The sequence below is a fragment of the Abramis brama genome (genome assembly GCF_963993115.1).
Source record: "Abramis brama genome assembly, chromosome: 18".
Classification (NCBI taxonomy): domain Eukaryota; kingdom Metazoa; phylum Chordata; class Actinopteri; order Cypriniformes; family Leuciscidae; genus Abramis; species Abramis brama.
The window spans coordinates 8,306,756-8,331,203 of NC_139980.1; the positions used below are offsets into that span (position 1 = coordinate 8,306,756).

The 24,448-nt window shown below is 39.1% G+C and overlaps 2 protein-coding genes across 3 annotated transcripts in view; one reads left to right on the forward strand and one right to left on the reverse strand.

The window, feature by feature from the left end:
- Positions 1–12,398, forward strand: part of akap12b (A kinase (PRKA) anchor protein 12b) — a 43,431-nt gene extending 31,033 nt beyond the window's left edge. Inside the window, exons 1-3 of one of the 2 annotated variants that reach the window (XM_084091048.1) lie at positions 510–796; positions 4,484–9,115; positions 10,696–12,398. In XM_084091048.1, the coding sequence (XP_083947174.1) occupies positions 772–796; positions 4,484–9,111 (4,653 nt within the window). In that variant the 5' untranslated portion in view covers positions 510–771 and the 3' untranslated portion in view covers positions 9,112–9,115; positions 10,696–12,398. Of the gene's footprint in view, positions 1–509; positions 797–4,483; positions 9,116–10,695 lie in introns of those variants that run through there. The other variant, XM_084091049.1, reaches the window with a different exon arrangement.
- Positions 12,399–13,012: 614 nt separating this feature from the next.
- Positions 13,013–22,845, reverse strand: zbtb2b (zinc finger and BTB domain containing 2b). The gene is given in 6 exon segments (XM_084091050.1): positions 13,013–16,383; positions 18,378–18,558; positions 22,157–22,160; positions 22,162–22,182; positions 22,185–22,265; positions 22,592–22,845. Coding segments are annotated over 6 exon segments (1,836 nt in total). The 5' UTR covers positions 22,694–22,845; the 3' UTR covers positions 13,013–14,936.
- Between the last annotated feature and the right edge of the window lie 1,603 nt (positions 22,846–24,448).

Consider the following 24,448-nt stretch of genomic DNA (forward strand, 5'->3'; position numbering starts at 1 on the left):
AGCAGAGCCCTTGGACTGAGAGTGTTGTGGAGAAGATGTAAAGATGTGAGTTCGGTTGAGTGAAAAGGAGAAGAAGCAGAAAGATAAAGATATAGGAGAAGATATTGTGGAGTTCCTTGTTTCACCCTTGTCCATTTTATATGGAGCCTGCTGTTTAGGAGACGGGAAGGGGAGATGGAGCTCTGTAAAACATCATGTACAGAAATGCCTTTGATAACATGAGTAATCCTCCCTCCCTTCACACACACACATACACACATTTTAACTACGGTTTGACAATTTCTGTCGTTTTGAACAGGGAAAGAAAAAGTTGGAAAAAGGAATGTTTGTGTGAGTGGGTGGAGGGAGTGTGTGAAGAGGAGTGGAGGGGGAAGGAAGAGGGAAACTCATTCAGTAGAGAGGGGCTGAGAACAGCTGAAAAGTTGAGGAGGAGGAGTGGGGGGTGAATGGGAGGGGAGTGGGGGGCATGGGTGGGGTGGTCCCACATAGGACATGTGTCAGTGTCTGTTGAAATGTGTTTTACCCTCCCGCTCTCCTCATTCTCACCCAGAAACTCAGAAGAGGAGAAGCCTGACCTCAACACAAGCTCACAGGACAGAGAAAGAGAGGGAAACAAGAGTGTAGCTTTAAAGCCAATCAGCTGATCATAGTCTGAGAGGAAGCAGGACATTTACAAGAGGGGAGTTCAGAAACGCATCACTATCATCGAGTTTATTATCAATCGATTTATTTTTTATTTTTTCCTGAAAAGTAATTGCAAAAGTTTTTGAAATGCTTGGGACAATAACTCTAACAGGTAAGATGCATCTAAAATCTATGACTTGTTATAGTTGGGGCGTATTATGGTTAATATTTTAGGACAGGGGAGCGATAATAAATTAGATCGGCACTGTAGGAGTTTCTAGATTTTATTTTCAGGTTTATTTTTATTATTAATGGATCATCTTATGAATTTATTCAGTAATCAGTCAATTCAGTAAAATGGTGGACAAATTCTAATACATGATCTGTAGCCTATGGTATCATTGTGTAGAGGCTATGTTATTAAATAGCCTACTTGAATATTTGTTATTCATCAAAAAAAAATAGAATTTTTCATTCAAGAAATGTATTGCTTTCTCTGACATATCTCAAGTTTTTTTTGTGTGTGTATGTTTAATTATTTTTGCATTTCATTGATTCTTGCTCTTTGATAGAATCTAGAACTTATGGAATATCAGGGATTTGTTTTTAAATTAAAAATTGTTCTGTATATTGACAGTGTGAAGCATTAACCATTAAGTGTGGGAGACCAACCTAAACCTTATAATGTTTCATTTCAAATTACTTGGTATTCATTTTTAGTATGTGAAAAAAGTACAGCTAGGTGGGTTTATACATGTAATGTATAGAATTCTTGGAAATGTTCAGAGCTGATGGGCTATAGTGGTCTCAGATGTCCTTCTTTTTAAGGAATTTTAATGAGTTTTTAAGCCCCTTAGATCTTAGTCAGGGTTCTCTATAGAGTTGGTGTGAGTGTATGGAATTGATTACCTGCTGCACATGACTTCAGAGAGTGTTTTGATTAGCTGGGGATGTTTATTAGGACTTTTTTGTGGATGTTCTTATCTTTGTTTATATCAGTTTAATCTATTTTGTCCTAAATTGACCATTTAATTTGACTTAAATTGGCTTAAAGGGATAGTTCACCCAAAAATGAAAAAAAAAAATCATCACATACTAACCCTCAAGTTGTTACAAACCTGTATTAGTTGCTTTCTTCTGTTGAACACAAAATAATATATTTTAAAGAATGTTGGTAATCAGGAAAAAAATATATGGAAGTCAATGGGCCCCATCAACTGTCTGGTTACCATCATTCTTTTAAAATATATTATTTTCTGTTCAACAGAAGAAAGAAACTTACACAGGTTTGGAACAACATGAGGGTGATTAATGATGACATAATTTTTTATTTTTGGGTGAACTATCCCTTTAAATTTCATATATGCTCTAAACACATCTATGTCAAAGGGAGTCACAGAGTTACTAAAGTGTAGTTATTTAGTGCAGGAGGTGGGGTAGTTGGCCTGGTGGGGGTCCGACAGTCAGTCTACTGCAACCTCCCTAAACACACAGACTCCACTAATGAACAGCCTATATTTGCATGTAACAGCAAGGGGTAGTGGGTTGTTGACCATTACCTCAGGCCCATCTCAACAAACATCCACCCCTCCCCCATATTTCTAGAAAGCCCTATCACACCACTGTGATTTCAGATGGCATCTTCCCCCACCCATTCCAAAATGCTCACCCACAGTTTCACACTTTAGCAGCCACAACAGACATGCTTTTTTGAATTCCTTGGCTCGAGTTTCCCCAGTATGAGCCACCATTAAGACAAAGGCAAATGTAGGGCAACTGGTGGCTTCACCAAGTCTTTGACCCATTTTGTCTTTAATGTACTCATGTAAAAATATACATGCACATATACAATGTGTCTTTTTGCATGAGAATGTGCGTCCTTCATATTCTTAAACTTAACTTCTTAGTTAAAACTGTAAGAAGAAACATATAGGAATACACCCAGAAGGAGATGTTTTTAAAATAACGTAGTAAAGATGAATTAAAAACATATAATCTGTAGTTGCAGATTTATCAAGTCCTGTATAATGTAAACAAACACAAAAAAACACGAGTGCAACCCAAGGTGGGTTTCTAGTTTAATTATATTTTTTTGGTAATTATGGCTAATTATGGTACTACCCTGACATTTAGATCCCACCCAACTTTAACACTTTTACAAACACTGCACAACCAGAAATGTTTCAATTATAAACCTGACTGCTTGTGTTCCAGTCAGTCTTCCATATCACCAAGGCTGAGAAATGTCTGTCTGTCATTCTATATGGCTTCCCATAATGCCCGTTTCCCATTTTACAATAAGGATTTTAATCATGGTAGTTTAAGTTCCAGGATGGACAATAGTGTGGGCCCCCCACCCCTTTTAGTCAAAGCAGGAAAAAACAGAGGCCTATTGTGAGACAAAGAGGACAACACAATACAGTCTTCCTAAGCTGAAGTTTAGATTTTGGTTTGGTCTGTGGGGGGTTTGCTGTATTGTCTTTGCATCCCAATACCATATTGAATTGTGGGATTAGGTTGGTGCTTCATTAAATTTAAATCATATATTGAAAACATGGAGCTCCATTTTGTTTTAAACCTATATAAAATTGATGGATGAATTTAAGAGTGATTTTCCACAGAGTGACCACAACACGATAAAGAGCATCAGTATTTTATTTTAATGACCGTCAACTGATCTGAAAATCTGAAATGATGTTAGGCATATAAGTCAGTCCAGTTGTTTCATTGTATGAGTTTCAAGGTTAGGGTAATCAATCCAAGACTTTACCAGTCACATAAAAATAAAATTGTTCTAAACAATGTATAAATCATTTTGACCTCTGGCTTAAGTTGATTTGGTAGATAAATGGGTTTGCTGCCCCTTTAACTCAGCCTGTGTCATATAAGTGCGTAGGAAGGCAAGTAATGTGATATCCATGCATTAAAAATGCTTGGAATTTGTTTTTAAAGTCACTGGGTGGGTTTCAGACCCCAGAGCATGAGCAAGCAGAGCCAGATGTGAATGGTCCCTTGCTAGGTTGGATGTCAAAGGGAAACTGAGCCTCCAGGAGGCCCACACTACATGCAAACTCGACTCCCTCTTCCTAGCCCCACACCCTCAAAACCGACCCACTCCTGTCAAAACACAGATAGTCAAGGGAGGAATTTAAGACATTATAAGTTTGTGTGTGTTTGTGTAATTTTGTTTATCCCACCTGTTGCAATTTTAGTTAAAAAAAATTCTGCTTAAGAACTGGACACATATACAGGCTTAAGGTAGATTAATAAAGTAATATTACAAACCACACCCTTCATTATGTGTTTGCTGTGTTTTATTAAATAAGGTCAATTTCATAGTCTACAAGTTTGGCAACATAGCCTGCATAACTGTGAAGCTTACAACATGGAAATTTCCCCTGGTTGACTTGATGTAAAATCTTGTCATCATTCCCCAGATTTCATTAGGAAAGAGACCAGAAAATGTAAGCTTATTATCAAATTACCATCATATGCCTGATTAAATCTGTACAGGGGGTGAATATTTTTGCAGGTTTTCTAGCAATGTGGCTCTGATTTCCTTCAAATGCCACAACCCTCCATCTTGAAATAATTACATTAGATCATGTATTTTGCTTTTATTACTCTAAATAGTTTGTTCTACACTTAGTCATTTTGAGAATTGGCTATCCATAAGAGACAAAGGAGTTTTATAAGGCTTTGAGTGTTGTGATATTTGATAATCTGTTAACTCATTCCTTGATGATTCCAATGATAATGGCTTCATTTATGCCATTTGTGAACTCAAGTAACTTGAACAACTGTAACTGAAAAAATGTACTAGAAACTTCACTAAAACTTTGCATATTTTTCATTACAGTTGGCCAGACAGACACGATCTCCCAAAAAGAAGACAGCCCTGAAACAATTGAGGTGCATCAGGAAGAGGTTACCCCTCAAGTTAATGGAGAGAAAGGAGACGATTCTGCAAATGCAGATGAAATTACAACTGCAGAAGAGAAGGTGGTAGAAGAAAAACAAGAGGAGACAAATGAGGTGGGCTTCAAGAAGATCTTCCGTTTTGTTGGATTCAAGTTCACACTGAAGAAAGACAAGAATGAGAAGACTGAGCCTGTGCAACTGCTGACAGTGAAGGAAGCAGAGAGTGGTGCAGATGCAGCTGCTGAGGAAAAGAAAGAGGAACCTGCAACAGAGGAAAACAACACTGTGGAAGACAAATCACCAGAGACCACAGAAAAAGAGCAGGAGGCCACGACTGAAGATGTGACTGATAAGGCAGAGAAACCAACTGACCAAACTGTAGTTGATGCCCCATCAGAGACTGAAAAGGCAAGTGATGGGGCAACCGAAAAATCTGCTGAAGAAATGGGGACGATATCAGAGAAAGAACCAGAGTCAGAAGTGCCAACTGAATTGCCCACAAGTCCACCCTCTCAAGAGACACAGAGCCCCTTTAAGAAATTTTTCACTCAGGGAATCTTTTCTAACCTGCGGAAGAAGACAAGCTTCAAAAAGCCCAAAGATGAGGAACAAGTCAAAGAAAAGTCTGCAGAGGAGGACATTAAGGAAACTGAGGAGACCGCAGATGGTGTTGTTGAGGGTATAGAGGAAGCTAAAGTGGATGCAGAGAAAGAACCAGCTGAGGGTGAGCAAGTAGAGAAACTCTCAGAAACAGTTGAAACTAAAGCTGAAACTACAGCTGAATCAACTTCCACTGAGACAGAAAAGACACAAGATCTTAAACTAGAGGCTGAGACTACAAGTGAAGCTGAAACTTTGACTCAGACTGAAACTGCTGAAGCTCCAGCTGCTGAAACTGTTGATGAATCCCAACCTATTGATGATGCAAAACCAACAAGTGACAAGCCAGATGTTTCAGATGAGGTGACCACTGAAGCTGAAATCCTGTCATCTCAGGAGAAAGCCAAGGCTCAGGGAAGCCCACTTAAGAAGCTGTTTACAGGAGCAGGTCTAAAAAAGCTGTCATCCAAAAAGCAGAAGAGTAAGAAAGAAGCTGAATCAAAGCAAACAGAATCAAGTGAACAAGTTGCTGAAAACATCCAGTCTTCCACTGAGTCTGCTGAGCCCCAAAAACCTGACAGCGGAGCATCTTCTCCAGAAGAATCTGGTGAGCATCTTGTGGGGGAGGTAACTCAAGCTGAGGTGGCTCAAGCCGTGGAGCCTGATGGTGAACCAGTCACTTCTGACAGTGAGAAAAAGAAAGATGGAATTTTACCTTGGTCCTCTTTCAAAAAACTAGTCACTCCAAAAAAACGAGTCAAAAGGCCATCTGAGAGCGAAGATGAAGCCCCTGGAGACAAACCCAAATCTTCTACCCTATCTTCAACTGAAAGTGCCATCTTCGATGAGAAAACTGATGAGCCTAAACCCTCTGAAGAGGTACCATCTGAGTCTAAAGAAGAATCACAAGCAGAATCTAAGGCTGAGACAAAAGTTGAGAAGCCTGAACCAGTTGCAGAGGAGTCAAAAAGAAAAATGGATACATCTGTGTCCTGGGAAGCTCTTATTTGTGTGGGGTCAGCTAAAAAAAGGGCCAGAAAAACTTCTGATTCTGATGATGAAGAACCTAAAATTGAGGAAGAAGTGCAGCAGTCTGGAGAAGAGCAGACGAAGACTGCCGAGTCCCCTCTTGTAAGCTCTGGTGAAGCTGATCATGAGAATTTGGCTTCTTCCCCCGAACCAGAGGAAGAACTTGTGTCTACCTGGGAGTCCTTCAAGAGGCTGGTAACCCATAGGAAGAAACCTAAAGCAGAAGACAAGTCTGATGAAGCCTCAGGCCCAGAGCAGACAACCTCTGACAGTGAAATCCCCAAAGAAGAATCCTCTTTCTCTTTGAGGAAATTGATTCCCCGCAGGAAGAAGAAGTCTGATGGTAAACAAGAGCAGGTTTCTTCTGACGTTGGCTCTGCAGAGGATGACTCCGACACTCCAGCTGTGGTGCCTCTTTCCGAATATGACAATGAACCATCTGCAGAGGCAGAGGAGGTGAAGCAGGAATCTGCACCAGTAACTCAGACAAAGGCCATAGCTGAGGATAGATCACCATCTTGGATCTCAACCACTGTGGAAAATGTTGAGGATGAGACAGAGGGAAAGCAATTGAGCGACATACCCGAAGAAGGAGACACAGCTGCCACACCCAAATCAGCCGATAACACCATTGCAGAGGACATTGTCGAGCTTACATCAGAAGCAGTTACGGCCCTTGAACAAGTAGAGGAGACTGAAATGGTTTCTGCTGTTTCACGCGTTACAGCATCTCCAGTTACATCAGGTGAGACAACTCCTGTCCCAGGTGATGGTGTAGAGAAGACTGATGTAGTACTACAACAAGCTGTGGAAACTATCAGTGTTACCGCAAGTGCCATAGCTGGCACCATGACTAAGGAACAGGAAAACGTAGTTGCCGTCATAACTGACGCTCTTCTGGTTGAGTCAGCCATCAAGGAAGAGAAAACAGTCTTGGTTGCACACGAGAAAACAGAGGCAACCGCTGTTTGCACCGGCCTTGACACTAGTGAAATAAAGGCGGTAAAAGAAGAAAGCCTCAATCAGAAGCCTTCAGTAGAGTCAGTCACAGTTGTTACTCAGGCACTAGTCACAGAGTTAGCTATTGAAGACAAAACACAGGAGCCTGAAAAGGTCAGTGTGACTGAGGATAAGGTTCATGAGGCTCAGATAAGTGTAGGTCAAGTAGAGCTCAAAGATGAGCCCATAGAAAATGCAGTTGAGGAGAAAGCACAGTTTGAAGAGATGAAGGAGATACCTGAAGCTGAGACTGTGAATGATCTCCAAGAAGTAGCAGCAGTCAAAGTAGCGCTTATCAATGCTGTACAACAGGAACCAGAATTTTTCGAAGAGCCGGTGATGGCAGAAAAATCCCCTCAGGTTGAGGCTGCAGGTCCTGTTGAAGCAACTGTTGAAGAGTCAATCTGTGCTCAAACTGTAGAAGTCACAGAAGTTACTGTTGCTGAAGGTGAGAAAGTGCAAGAACTGAAGGGTGTTAAAGAGGCATTTGCCACTGTTGAGGTAGCATCTGTGGAGGGAGTTGCCATCGCTGAAATAGAGGAGGCCATGGCAACCCTTCCAGAGGTGCCTGCTTCTCAAACTGCTTGGTCTACGGAAGATTGCATTCCTGTTGTGGCTGAAGAATCCACTGAAGAATTTGCAGTCATCAAAGAGACTGTCTGTGCTATAAACTCAACATCTGAGACGACAGAATCCCATTCAGCAGATCTAGCTCATGAAACTGTTATGGAAAATGTTCCTCTTGTTCTTCCCACTGGTGACCACAATATCCAGGTTATAGTGAATGATGTTGAGGTTGTCTCTGCTCAAGGAGTCAGTGAGGGACACTTTGAAGTAGCCTCAACAAAGGTTAGTGTTGTGTTTGAGGAAGTTATTGAGAATGCGAAAGAGGAAACTGAAGTGATCCAGGCATCCCAAGTGACAGAGGCAGAAATCATTGAGAAACAGAGCAGTGTTATTGTGCAAGAGGTCATTCAAATTGTTGTGGAGAACCTTGCTGAGGCACATGCAGAACAAAAAGTGTCTGAGAAAGCCACTGAGGAGGTAGAGAGCTGTACCACATCAGTGGAAGTCAAACTTGAAGAGTTCCCAGCGGTTTCTGAAAAACCTTCAACAGAAGTCATTTCAGGGGAAAAAGCTCCACTAGAAACAAGCCCAGAGAAACCAAAGGCATCTGACGATAGCTGCAAAGACGACAATGAACAAACTTGCATTGTCACTGAGAAACCAACAAAAACAGTCAATGAAGCCATCCTGATCTCTGAAACAGTCCCAGTCTCTATCACAGATGAAATCCATGCTGAAAATGAGGAGGTTGCCACAGTCTCTGTGGCAGATGTGCACCAAGAAACAGAGGTAACGGAAAGTGAAGTCGAACTAAAGCAAGCAAAAGAGACCAAAGAAAGTGAAGAAGGAAAAAGTCAAGTTGAGTCAGATTCCACAGAAGTGCCAACAGAAGTCAAGCAAGAGACACAAGATTCAGAAGTTTCAGAAGCCATACCAGAAGAAAAGATGACAGAAATATCTGCAAGTCAAGACCAGTTTGTAGCTGAGCAGTGTCAACTGGCACAGGAAGTACAGATTGAGACTGCACAGGAGTTTAACGTGGGTTTCATAAATGTCATAGGTGCAGATAATGTACCTGTTCAAGACATTGAGACAAACATGAAAGAAGATGGTTCAGATGGTCAGGAATCAGTAGTAGACAGGCCTCAGAAAGACTTGGAAGAGCCTCAAACAAAGGTTTCAACACAGGACACGACAAACCAGGGAGAGTCCAGAGATCCAGATTGTCAAAAGACGGATGCTAAAAATGTACCTGCCAAGCTGGAGTCTGCTCCTGAGAAGACAGCAAATGCCATTGCAGTAGAGGAGGTAGTGGAGGAGGTCGAGAATGAGAATGAGCCTGTCTCCACAGAGGTTGTCACAGTCTCATGAGCAGGTTAGTCTTTATAAATTTATTGAAATTGCTTTGTTAATTTTAATTTTTTATTGTAGAACAAAACAACAATAATAACAAAATATTAAAATGTTTTCAAAATTAGTTTTGTCCATCACAAACAAAAGAGAAATAAGTTCCACATTAGTTAGTAAACTTCACCATCAAACTTTTTAAAAGCATCAATTGATCTTAGTTTTATTAGGGGTGGATTTCCATTCGGTGAGATGAAAAAGCTTTTGTTCCATGTACCAGTATCCAAGGGACCTTCGGTATCAAAGCAGGAATGCCGCGGCCTGACCCTTCACTTCACTGCTGGGTCTTAAAGGGAAGCCGTGTGAAGAGAGATGAACTTGTGGTGAAAGACCGAGTCTAATTCCCCACCCCCTCCCTTATACGCTCTCTTATTCTCTTCCAATCATCAAAGCTTTTAATATGTAGTTAGAGAACCAATTAATTTTATAAGATACACTGTATGATCAAATACAATCCATGGTAGTGCCATATCAGCATACGAGCAGATAAAATGATAAAAAATCATAAAAGTTGCATTCTATGATATTGATAGATTATTATTTATTCAGTTAAATAAGTCTTAAAGTACTGAATGAAGTAAAGTGCTACCTGACTCTCCATGTCAGTTTTCCCAAGAAATGATTAAGGAATGCTAGGTAATAATATAGGAGGGGCACTTGAATGGGTAATACTAAATTACAGTAAGTACATTGACATGTTTAGTTTTTGTGTAGTCTTCATCGAATACATGTTGCATGTCACGTCTTTTGGAATGTGCGCACAAAGCTCTTGATTGTTTATAGTATGATTAATGTGTTTACATCCTTAATGAAGTCAAACTGCATTACCTAGATTAATTAAAAAGATGAATTATTGTTTTAGTACTTGAATCAGAAAGTGCACATAAATATACTTGATACTCATATTACATTTCAAAATGGTTACACATTCGCAATAGAAACATTCATAATCAGAGGCAACTCCATAAAATAAATACATGTATTACCCATCACCTATTAAAATAATTACACTGTTCAATGAGCCCTGATGTTAAGTGTGACCAAAAAAGGAAGGGGATGGGAGAGGAGAGCTGGGTGTGTCTGCTAAATGTTTGATGAGTGCTAATGCAGCACTGCAGTAGAGCAGACGCTGATGATATATAACATCGCTGCATGAGCTTTGGTGCAAGGCCCACTCTCTTCTCTCTCTCACTATCCCCTTTTGCCTTGGTGACTTGTGCTGAGTCATACAACAGAGTGAGACAGTGGTTGGAGGCACAGAAGATGCAGTGCAGATGGAAAGAGCAATGTGTGTGTATTAATGTGAAATGATGTGACAAAGTAGTATAGTAGGACAGTAGCTTGTCATGCTAACTGATTAAAGAGCTGTGAGATTAGCAAAGGAAAAGAGTGCAAAGTATATTGCAGTTTTGAAATAGCATTTGAATTAACATTAGCAGACTTAGCAGTGTACGTGATAAATAAGCTTAAAATGTTTTGCAAACAAAATGCTAATGTACTAGCATCTGGTTGGCTTTTTTTCTCACCACTTTCCTTTATGTCTTGCAGTCTGCATGTAAAAAGCGGTCACATGACTGGGACACCGAGCTTTCCGGAAAGCAGGACGTGAGTGGCAGCCATGGAGGACATTAAGAGACAGTGCTCTGTCCCAACTCCCAGAGCAAGAGACTAAAGTTCAATCTCTCTTCTCTCTCTCTCATTTAATCCATCCATTCATCCCTCTATTCCTCTTTCCTAATTCACTCTCACTCAGCTACCATATCACTGAGGTATTGTGCCTCACTGGACTTATCAAGGGATGTCTCCTATTCCCACTTTCCTGTTTTTTGCCAAATTGCTTAAGATGCCATGTTTCGACGTGTAACTTACGATGGACATTTTAATTTTTTTATTAGTTGTTAAGCAGTCTGCCGAATGGAGAGAATATGTATGTGTGGATCTTGTATGAGCTAATGTGTGTTTGTGATGGAGTAGGATGGTTGTTATTTTGTATATTGTATTTATATCTAAAATATTCTCTCAGCCCTCTCAAAAACATTCTAACCTTCTACAAACCCATTGAAATCATGATGTCATGCTGGTGTGAAATTACAAAATATTATTTAGTCAAGTAATTTTAGCAAATATGGTACAGATACACCTTCTACAGCTATAGTAAATGAAAAAGTGCATAATACGCTGTGGCTGTAATGTGAAAATGAGGTAAAATTCAGTGAACACTGAAACACAATATCAAGCCGTTATCATCTCCATGCTCACTGTAGATATACCACTTTTCTGTCCTTTACTGTGAAATGTTGTATTTTTATTATGTATATTTATCATGCACAATCACAATGATCGATTTTACCATTGATGCGTGACATTTGAGATTTTAAGAGTCAATTTGATTTTGCTTTTAGTGGTACCCTGTGAAAATAGATGATCACGATGATGATAAACGCCTGCATGAGTAGGGATTGTTTAAAAAGGGACATTTTATTGTCCTCAACATACATGTGCACTTCACTGTTTGACGGCCTTAGCAAAATGCATGTTTTAACACCTAAAAATGCACCTGAGGTTAAGGGAAAACTGTGAGAAAATTGTGCGAGGAGAATTGTATTTACACCATCTATCGGTAAACTCTCCAACACAGGTTGTCCAGTTAGTTACACATGGTTTTGATTCACATATAAGTGGGTATTCAGTAATATAGTGTAGATTTTATTTTATTTTTCGCATTTCTAATCTCTGTAACAAGGACTGTTATTTCTTTGAAAGACATGTAGATGCCTTATTGTCAGTCTCTTTGAAATTAGAAGTATTGTAGCCATACATGCAGGCAAATAAAAGCATTTCAAAATATGTAATGTGACAGCTGTTGCATATTTGGATGATGATGGTGACAAACTGTAAAAGAAAACGTTTAGACTGTCACTTAAATGACAGAGACTGAAAAGGGGATGCACTATCTTCAATGGAAAAACAGCTCTGCTACTACTGTCACGCTTTGAATGAACATCCCACTCACATTCTTTTCTTAGCTTTTTATAATACAGTCTACTGTGAAGCTCTTTAACATTTGTACAAATTGTATACCTATGTACCTTAAGTCATGTTGTAATATTAACAAATAACCAATGAAAACATTAAGGAATGTTATATACCAGTAGCATGAGCCTCACCTCTTTTTGTATTCTTCAAGCTGTTAATAGTATGGATACAAAATCATGTCTATATTTCATTCAAATAAAGCTAGTGTAAATCAAGCTGACTAGGGTTTTTTTCTTCATTACCCTTTCTATGTGGTTTTGTTTTTGAGCGTGTATCGCCAGGTGGTGGGAGCATACCGAAAATACAAACGAGTGAATAAAACTGAATTGGCTTAAGTAAAATGCTGGGAATATTTAAGCAGGGTAAATTTTTAAGTTCAATACTTTTTTGCACGTTTTGATGTAGTGGCACCACAATGGTGCCATCTAGTGGCTCACATTACTAGATTTAAACGAATAAATAAACCCATGCTGTTAATCCCTCTGATTGTTAATTTCACATGGATGTAGGTACAAAGGCAAAATATTTGCCCTCATGATTGATTATGTAAGAAGGATCCACAGTTTATCAGAAAAACTGTACAAAATTGCCTCTAGCAGAGAATGGGCTTAAAGTATGGAGTCCGTAAGACTTTTTAATATTCTCTAACACTCACCAAGGCCTTTTAAATACAGTAAAAACATAGTTTATTATTAGTTTAAAATAACCACTTTCTATTTATTATATTTAAAAAAAAATTTTTTTTAATTTGCTGAATAAATAGATTTATTTATACCTAACCCACACTTTTGAACTAGTGTATATTAAAGAAAACAACATGCACACTTCAAAAACATAAGTATTTATTATCATTATTCACAATGAAAATGCAAAGGAAGTATTTTTTCCAGAGACAACTGTTCATGTTCCTGAGGAGCGAGAGATCACAGTATACTTGCCTTGGCTTTGGGGTTTGTGCATTTGAGGGGGCACCTTTACCCCTCTCCTCCCCTCCCTATAACTGCCTCAATGGGTAACAACTTGCATATGTACAAATAATAAAGAGTTGTAACAAGACTACAAAAAAAAAGGCATTCCATTGCATGTATGATTACACATCATTTGGACAAGGCCTCCTGTCCATTAACATCACAAATTAAAAACCAAAAAAAAAAAAATATTATGAAAAATTATTTGTAACAAAATAAAGCAAATGGTCCTTCCTGGGCTCTAACTAGCTATTCAGTAGTAACTTAACTCACAGTGCTCTTAAAATATATTCCTAGGAGGTCTTTACAAGGAGCAAGATGGAAGAAATATTTAGCATTGATTGTAAATTGCCCTGGTTTAAAATGGTTAAAAAACAGAAGTTTCCTGACGTAGCACAAGTATAATCAGAGTAGTCAGGGATCTTTAGTAGATATCAGTGCTTTAACAGCATGACCTCACTGTCAGTTTCATTAGAACATAAAGACCGTCAATGCAGAGAGGACAAACATACAGACACTTGTGCTACACTAAAATGGATAATATTCTACAGTAAATGCATTAATCAATATACAACCTTTGAGATTATAAATTTTTTTGTAAATAAAGCACTGTACATAAAATTTGAAAAGTTATACAAGGCTCAAAAATAAGGAAATTAGGAGCATACTCGAGCAAATCATTTCATGGCAAAATTCAAGCTGGGAACAGTGACAGAAACATCTCCCTTCAAGCTACATTATGTACATGTGTACGATTGGCCACAGTGTTTTCTAATTCCACACACAGAAACAACTTTGATTAAACACACAGCACAACTGTAAACATGTTGAACCACAGTGAGAGCAAAACAACCAGATTGCTGATGAGCTGCTGTTGCCGCCAAACAATTTTACGCTGGATGGATGTTTATCATTTAGGTGGTATTGGCACAAAAAAGTACTGTAGTAAACGTGAACAAATGTGAAATATATGGTGGGTCACATTAACTCTAATATAAATTATGTTCGACAAGTAATCTGGCACTGAATGAAGGTTATCTACAATTGCACCTTGCACTTGCCGACCCAAAGCATGTAATAAGAAATTAGAAACAGAAAGAAAAACTGAGATCTGGTTAACTCCTCAGAGGCACTGGAAGATAAAGTTGACTTTGATCCTCGAACCTTTGATGCAAATTTCAGGTTAGTCTGATATCGCATGTCCAAACCGGTTGAGGTAGTAAAAACATTTCTTAAACCAATATCCACACTTAGCTGCTCAGACCTAATTTTTCATGGAGGCGACATACAAAATAATTTTTGGTGCTATGCTCATGAACTAAGGATTTTTGAGGATTTCATTTTTTTTAGTATTCTATTGAATTACCAATCCAACCTAATGAGAAGTCTAGACTGATCTGCACTGAGACGAACGCAGGATTCCAGCTACATCCTTTTCCTGTACAGTTAGACAGAGGAAGAGCTTTAACCGCAACAAAAACTGCAAATGACCCGAGTAACCAACAAAACCCTTGAAAGAAATACAGAATGAAGCAGGAATTTGACTTGTTGGTCTAAACATACAGTAAATCTGTTATAAATATACAAACCAAATGTATGAGTGTTAAAAAATAATAATAATGCAGGAAGCAGTACTTTCCAGTAAAAGTAAAATCCCCAGAAAAAAAAATACATATATATAACAGAAATTTCGATCTGTAGCTTAACTTCTGATCATAATTTACCCACAATTCAAATGCAATACATTAAAAAACAAACTATATTTTGAAGTGGATGAATATGGAGCTACTCCACAAAGACTTCCTCTGTTTTGATGGGTGTTATCAACGGCCCACCATTGGATGAATCCGAGCCTTCGTCTTTGGCCAGGTTGTCACTGTTCAGCCCACTGACGGGCATTTCTCCAGCCACTCCACCCGAGAGCACCCCCTGGTTGAAGCACAGGTGCTTGATCACCTCATTGGGGCTGGAGAAGGTCATTTCACACACATTGCATTTGTACGGTCTCACTGACGAGCCTAGAAACAGGGCCTCCATTTGGCTGGAGTCATCTGCCCCGCACAGCTCCATGCTCTGTCGGTCCACCATGGTGTACGCTGGCTCCGAGCTCAGATTCATGCAAACGTGCCGCGCCGCCTGGTTGGCCCGGCAGAAGCTCTTCCCGCAGGCGCTGCAGCGGTACGGCTTGCCTGTGTGGATGTACATGTGCTCTCTCCAGTGGCTTTTCTGGATGAACTTGCGGCCACAAGTGGAGCACTCATATTTCCTCCGCTTCACTTCCCGCTCCATGTCAGCCGCACCCTCTAGGTTGTCAATATCAGCAATGTCGGATGGAGGAGGCGTGTCCGCCTGGGGCTGCGCCGTGTACAGGCTGATTGCAGTCGTCGTCGGGATGGGCATGGCGGTTTCAGGATGCGGCGAGTCTTTTGAGTACAGATGCTGCTCGCTGTCACTGGCAGCGTCCACAATGATGGGAGTGGCTGCGGAGGCTTCGCCGCCTCGGAGAACTTCCTCCACCTCTGGTGTGGCGGCACCTCCGGTCGCCATGGGGGAAGCCGCACCGACGGACTCTAACACAAGGGGGAGCATAGCCTGAGTGTGTAGAAGCAGGTGCTCTCGTAAGGTTCCTCGCTGAGTGAAGCGGCCCCCACAGACGTGGCACGTATAATGCTTCCTCAGAGAGGTATTTCTTCTCATGATGCTGGGCTTCACATGCAGAATGGTGTTGGTGTTCAGGGAACATGACGGGGCCTCACCTGCAGATGTTTCCATCTCGGACCCTTCCCTCACAAACTGACTGATGCTCGCAGATGCTTCTACCTCCGTTTCTGTCAGATTGTGCCTGTGCTTAGATCCAGGCCGCATCAGTGAGGTAGCTTTGTTTGTGGTGACGCCCTTACCGTCGAGTAAACCGCCACTTTCTAAGTCGAACGGCGAGGAGAGATGCGTTCTCGCTGAGAGGCGGTTTGTGAGTGTGGCCTGTTGATCTGATATCTGAATGCCATAGAGAGAGGACGACAGGGGAAGGCTGACCTCAGGGTGTGCCTGAGTTGCATGGTGGTTAGACAGACTTGCCTCCTGAATAAGAGGGTACGCATGGAGGAACTTGACGCCCTGCTCCAGGCGAGCTGGGTCGATAAGCTGTGTCGCCAGTTTGCCGGTGTACATCAGATTGAGGAGGTAGCTGAAGATGTCGGGCTGAATGTCAGCAGGCTTCAAGCGAACGCAGTCACTGGTTGAGGAGACAAAGAAACAAAGATTCAACTTAAAAAAAAAACCCCACTGATCTTTGTGCTATGGAAGTGCTTTAATACTGGCTTATTAGTAAAGAGCAAATTTTAGCACAAATATTTATTGTTTTTTTTTTTTTAAAGGGTTAGTTCACCCCAAAATGAAAATTATACCATAATGTACTCACACTCAAGCCATCATAGGTGTAAATGACTTTCTTCTTTCAGCCAAACACAATCAGAGTTATATTTAAAAAAATATATCCTGGCTCTCAATGGGAGTGAATAGAGCCTGAGTTTATGAAGCTTCAAAAAGCACATCCATCCATCCTAAAAGTAATCCATTCGGCTCTGGGGGTTAATAAAGGCCTTCTGAAGCGAAGTGACATCTTTGTAAGAAAAATATCAATAATTATAACTTTATGAACTATAATCACTGACTTCCGGTAACGGTCGTATGCGAGATGAGTTCTGGCAGAAGAGTGACCTCTGACCTGACGTATGACGTATGATGTAGGACGTAGGAGTAGCGTAAGCTTAGGTAAGAGTAGATGCGATTTCTCTTGAAAAATTCTTGTTTTAGAATTATAATTCATGACCGGTGTTTTGTTTTGCTCTATCCTCCGCGCTTCCGTGTTCGTCAGTAGGTCGTGTCAGAGTTCACTCGTGTACGGCCGTTACTGGAAGCGAGTCATTATAGTTTATAAAGTTATAAATATGGATATTTTTCTTAAAAAAACACATCGCTTCGCTTCAGAAGGCCTTTATTAACCTCCTGGAGCCGTATTAATTACTTTTATGATGGATGGATGGATGCGTTTTTTGGAGCTTCAAAATCTAGATAGCTATTCACTAATATTCAGTGAATATTTAGGCCATTCGCTCCCATTGGAAGAGCCAGGCTTGAAAGTGAGTAAATTATGGTAAATATTTTTGGGTGAACTAACCTTTTAAGCGATTATTGTGCCTTAAAAAAATAATAAAAAAATACTTAAAAAATTTAGTACTAACATGAATCAATATTGGATATTTGTGCATGGTCATTTCCTGTATTACATTTTACATTTAGATTACCTTTGCCATCATATGACGCTCACCTTTATTTAAAATTTAAAAACACTAATTCAATAATAATGATAAATGTAATCTTTAAGGCTGAAATACACTACACAATTTTTGGCCAGATATTTGCCCCGATCTGCAGTCTGGATGAGTTAGTTTCCAAAAGGCAGAGCCATTCTGCAGATTTTGGGCAGTTGGAATTTGAAGATTTTGCAGAAAATCACTTTTCTCGAGACTCGTGTTTTTAGCTTCACACAATGATTCTATCCAGTCAGAGGTTATCGAACAGGTTTAATATTTTGGGCTGATTTTAGAACACATTGTTTTCATTTGTCATGCGTCTCCTATCAATGAAGCACATGTTTCTTTCTGCGCGAGTTTGTTGTGTTCGGGACAGCTTGAAAGTCAGGTAGTGTATGATGCCAAGTTTATATTTTTGGCCTTTTTATGGCTTTATTGGATAGGACAGTATAGAGAAAGCACAGAGTAGAGAGAGAGGAACGCGATCGGCAAAGGACCTCGAGACGGGAATCAAACTCGGGTCGCCCGAGGTGCAGTTGCGCTATATGTCGAAGCGCTGACCACGAGGCTATCAGCTCCGACGCGATACAGTTTTACACTGTAATCATTTACAAACTCAGCAAGTGTATGATGCCTAGTGTTTTAAATTTTGTGTTCTGATTTGAAAATTTGTGTAGTGTTCCAGCCTTTAGCAAATCTCAAAATGATTATAAATTTTTATACAGCAAATTATAATATTGGAAATTATTGATTTTAGTTGTTAGTGTTTTATTTTTATTTTTAGACAAAATAGTATAGAATTGTAAAGTTGGTCATTTATTGGTTATAACATGAGAATTATCATCACCTCACCATATCAACACATCCCTAGCTTAGGCACAAATTGGACTATAATAACATATAAAGCTTTTACCTGTCCTGGTGTATAAAGAGCATTCTGAAGTAGTTCGAGAATGCAGCCAGTACGGCCTTGTGTGCTTTGAAAAAAACATCGCCGATGGCGACCGTGCAGTCACACAGGAAGCCAAACTCCCTCTGTGCGTTGAGCTGCTGAAGAAGGATAAGACCATGATTGGCCAACTCCATACTTCCACCTACACAGAAAGGGCCAGAGATGACAGTCAACTTCCTGTCTACTACAGACCACAATGCACCAAAAAAAGACTGAGTGAAAGAAGGCTGTTAAGCTGTCCGTTGACATGGACTTAATCAGCAGTGAACAGCCGTAATTATGAATTCAACACTAGTTGGATTAACAAAAAGCTCACTCTAAGGAACACTTAGCATAAGAATATTACAACCAACCAGTAATATTGCTCATTCTTAGGGTTAAGGATTTGAACAAACTTTAACCCTTAACCCCAAGCATTACACTTTGGCACAAACTCTTCCCCCATGATTTGTGCTACTAACATGAACCTTAAACTGTGCGGCTTGTTGAGAATGTGAGCTGTTACTTTAAGCGATAGTATTTAATTACAGTGCTTTTAATACAATCTGATACAGCATTTCATTTACTAAAGCCTAAAACCTAAACACTAATTATATTGCTTCTTTAGACTGGCAAATCTACTTCTCATTCACATTTAAGACTGAGCAATTCCTATTGATCAAGCTGAAGGAAAATTTCGCTGAGTATGCATTCTCAAGACATTTAACAAACAGAAAAGCTGTATGTGTGGTTTTCATTTTGACCCTCTGTTTGAAACTTTTCATATTCTTCCTCTCCAAAGATATATCTTGAAACATTTCCAGACCTCTAATTATAACAAATCAGTTTAATGTATTCTGCATATAGAGTAAAATTATAGGAAAGGTTTTAATTCTAGGATAAGAGAAACAATAGGATAGAAAACTATATTATCTGAATATTTTCATATCATATGAAAGTAGTGCTGTAGCGGTGCGTCGATGACGTCGACGCGTCGACGTCAAAATTACGTCGACGTCATATTTTTTGCGTCGACGCTTCTTTATTTATTTATTTTTTTTGTACCATTCCCGGAGGTACAGCTCGCCACACACACACCGCCCGCCGTGTTATTCTGTCATGTTTTCTCCCTTTCTTTCCAAACCGCGACAAACGCCTGTCTCCTTTCTCTGCAGAATGTGATAAATCCGCTCAACCAATCACAGCGCACCATTCCACGCATTGTAAACAGTAACGGTGGCGCTTTGAATACACCCGGCATCCTAGTTTTCCTTATCTACTTTGCACTTTTTGATCAACAAACAAACAAAAAAATGAATACATTTGACGGCATTGATGGACCTGTGGTGGATTCTGCCGTAGGGAAGAAACGTAAGCTATCGAAATCTAATCATTTACGTGAGGAGATTAACAAGATGAGGCACGCGGGAGGAAGAGAAATGCCGACTGTTGCTTGTTCTCACACTGCGTCAAACTTCTGTCGAATGCTGACACGTGAACCCCAGGGGATCTTTTAAAAAAATTCTTGTACTCAGTCAACGAAAACCGAGCAGGACCAAGCCATTTTACAGCTGATCGCCGTCAAAAAATTTCAGAAGGTATTTCTTAGCGATGGCTGATTGAATGTAGCCTATGTTTAGTCCAGTACGTGCTAAATATAAGATTAGTATTGACCGAGTTCAGAGGCTGTCATGTGGATCAACTTACTTTGTTGTGTATTTTCAACAGTTTCAATATGAAAAATAACTTTTATATTGATTCAATGGATTAATTGCATTTAAAAAAAAAAACGTGTCATGAATTTATTGCATTTTTGGGAAAAAAATAATCTAAAAAATAATCAAAATCTGGATTTGAATTATTTATGTTATTATAACCTAAAGATGCTATGTGAAAGTTTGAAACAGAAAATAGTGGTTTTAATCTTGCCACTTTCTTGGTAAAGAAAATCAATTTTTTACTCAAATTAATCAAAATGGATTTATCACGTTTATACTATATTATTCAGAAGTAAACATTGTAGCTGACAGTGTGTTTGTCAGAATGTTTATTTTTTAAACCACAACCTTCTAAGTGCTTCTTTTACTGATATATTTAACAATATCTTTTGCATTTCTCATCCAAACAACGTCAAACTTGGCACTGCACTTACTCGTGCCCAGACAGCTGTCGAGTTTGAAATCCATCGGAGTAACGGTTCGAGAGATATGCGAATAACAGACAGGATAATTAATTCAAATTAGTCGTTAGATTAGTCGACTAATCGATAAAATAATCGCCCGACTAATCGTTTAATAAATAATCGTTTACCCCAGCCCTATATGAAAGATTCATTAGAAAAGATGTTTAAGACAACTAACTGGTTATTTAGCTTGCAAAAAGACACTCAGACTTGTAACCCTGAAAACAGTCCCAACAGAGTGGTCAGATACAGCCAAGGGCCAAACATCTGAGGCAACCTTTGAACAATGAACCCTGATCCCTGAGGTTATTAACCCTCATCTACCAGAACCAGCTCAACAGCCTCTGTGCCTTGAATGTCCATTAGCCTAAAGGTCGATCACAGGCTTTGTGTGTCACATGACTGGCTCTTCAGACAGCATTCCTGAGGCTACTTCCACACAACCCCTCTTGGGTGGAGAAAGGACGCATCCGCAGAGTCTACAGACTCACTGTCAGTGGTCTTTTAAAGCATGGGCTGTAACGTCACATAGCTGTGTGTAAGACTGGGGGGAAAAAGCACTTCTTAAAAAAAAACAAAAAAACTTTAGTTCACATTAAGATGACTCTTCAATCACCCAATCCCATCAGTGATTTTGGACTATACTGAGACTTACTGGCCTGGATGAATGAAGTTTGTTTAATTGCTGCTGCTTCACACCAAAGCAGTTTGTTTATCTTTTGTTTTGTTCATTATCATTTTTCTGTCTTCAACACATACACATAAATAATTTTCAGAAAATTAATCAATCCCAATTATATTTTGTGTTATTGTTATTGGTGCGATATTGGTGGCATGCTCTATAAAATGTTTGGTTGCTTTGTAAAGAACTTTGAACATTGTCTGAAAGTGGTTGGTTTTGAAGCAAAAAATGGTATTTAAAAATTGGACTAAAAGTAAAAAAGTTACAAAATGGTGTATTTAACTGCTTTAATGAGAGAAAGAATTACAATCCCATGAAGCATTGCGAATTTAATTTAGTCAAATTAAAAACAAAGGGGGGAACTAATAGCCTACTTATTTAAAGATGTTGATTATATATGTATATATAAAGCAACTGTTAAAAAGTATGTTCTATATGATATGAATATGAAAATCAATTCCCATATAGAGAGAACATTAATGGGATTTTTACTTTGTAAAACCGACTGTGGATCTTTACTGCTCATTGCATTTGGTCATGTGATGTCAATATGGCAGAACCTATGAGGATTGAGGAAGTAGAATACAACTGCTTTTTCTAGAAAACTAATGTCGAATGGGTGTACATAATTTCTAATATTTCATAAAAGTCTGTTCATTTCTTGTTGGTCTAAAACTTCTAATTCGCAAAACTTATTGAGAGGACCTTTAACTTTAGTTTCTTACTTATAAGTCACTCAGCTTTCAGCAATCATCGAAATTTGACGGAATATACAATGACATGACAGATTTTATGCAAGAACACTTATAAACCGCATACAGGTGTTTCCTGGTACCGAAACATATTTCAAATGAGCATTGCAGTTCCTCATAACTCCAGCTCTAAACCAATCGCTACAACTTCAACTTGCTCTCATTGTGGTTTGTAAACTAGCTCCTCCCACTACGGAGACACGTGGAACGGACAGATCTCCCGCAGAGACCGACCACTTCCGCAATCTGTTTTTCTTCGCAAATAGAAAATAAACCGTCAAAAACTGAAACGTTATGACTGATACGATCACGCGCAGACGCTCGCTGCTCGACAAGCACATGATCCAGCAACCTTATCTCGAATATAGCGTAAATTCACAACAATAACAACGATATAAACCCAGAACGGAGCTTAGCGAGCATCAGAGACGAGAAGCAAAAATAAACGGAGCTTCGTGAAACGGACACACACACACACACACACACGGGGGGAAGGGGTGGTCACCGAATAAATAAACTAAACTAAATACAGAAATGAACAGTTAACGATAAAGGTTGACTAATGTAAACACGCACGTACCTTTCCTCCGCTAGAGCGTGTGGAGTTCGGTGAGTCGATGTCTGGTACCGGGGGACTTGTCCGTTGGGCTCGCAGCTGCTCTGTTCCTCTCAAACGCAGCATTGGCGGCGATGGTCGTCGGTGTTTTCCGGTCGGGTTACGTTACAATCACATGACTGTCTAAAAGGGCTTAAAACAGCGGTTGTAAAACCCACTTCCCTGGGATGCTAAAACAAACGGTCTTTGGCGCTAAGAGCAGCTAAAATGAGTGAACTGGCGAACGATATGTGTGTCTGTCGTTCTCATGTGTTCACGGTGCGGCGGAGATGAATGTTGAGCTATCATCAGGGGCGACGATCGTTGGTGAACGTTACACATAAACGGATTTTAGTGGAGTTGGATAGCCGTAGGTCACGCTACCCACCCCCACATGAAGATAACGTATCGAGACAGATACATGCAGCCGGGCTATTTGCATTTCAGTTGACAGACTGAGCACTTTTACAGCCAAGAGAAACGCGCGTATTATTCGAAGAACGACGATTTCACACCCACAGGCTACAATCAACTTATCGAGGCATATTTTTTTTTTTAATATATTATAAATGTAAAAACTCATTATTAAGCCTAAAAAGAACATTGGGATATTAATGTTTTTTTTTTTTTTTAAATAACGAACAAATAAATAAACCCATATTTATTTATTTATTCCTATTTAATCATAATTGAGTGAGTGTGTGTGTGTGTGTGTGTGTATATATATATATATATATATAGGTGTGTGTAAAATAAGTTTAGTCGCATTTTTAACCCTAACTTATTTAAAATATGGTTCCATTAACAAAATTAATCAAAAAAAATATTTTGAGAAGACCATCGGGTTATTTATTTATTTAAATGTTTGCAGGTTTAGTCATCCACTGGTTAACATCTTTTTATGTATTTGCAACAATTAAACAGTGTTTATAAAAATGGTAAGAGTCATATTCATTTTCTTGGTCAAGTCTTTAAAATATACTTGTTTGAAAATCTTACCATAATACCAGAATAAAAAAGCAGATTTTTTTTTTCTTTATCTTAAGGGTGCTGAATAAAAATGTTTCCTTATGATACCATGATCCTTATTCTATGTTCTCTCTAATCAATTCATTTTAATGTAATTATTTGGACAATCCTGAGGTTCTTTATCTATACGTTAGATATAATGCCTTTAAATGCATTTAGCCTTTAAATAGCTACATTTTGTTGTAAGAGGACTTAATTTAATTTCCAGAATATATTTTTTTAAGAATCACTAGTTCCATTCTAAACAGTGCCAGAGTTGAAAAGATTTACATTTTCCTTTCCAGAGTTTCTGAGCTTTCACCATGCTGAGGGGAACAGGATGTGAGCTCGCTTGACCAGGCCTGCTAAAGATGTCAGGAAATGAATAACACTGGGGAATTACATGAACAAATGCATGCAAGAATTGTGAGAAAATGTTTAGAAAATATAAAAGAGTAGTCTACAGCCTTGGAAGTTTAAGACAGCAAAATGAGGATGCCAACTTTAAGTTGTGGGTTTGCGAAAAAAGGAAAGGGAAGTTGAGGGGTGGTGTCTCCATACAGAGAAAACAAGCTGTCTGTTAGGGACATGTGGTCTGGTGGGGTGATAACGGCATCTGGACTATATGGTTTCTGTTTCCAATTTCTGAAAATCACATTAGCATCCTAAAATATGGTTTAGAATTTTCTGTCTGTAGACACAATAATAAAATGTAACTGTTTAGTATATGTTCGTATATTAAATACATAAAACATACCTGATTTATCTTTTTTTTAATCAATGACAGTTAATAAGTAACAACCCATTAGATCCATATTTAAGGTCTCTCTTTCA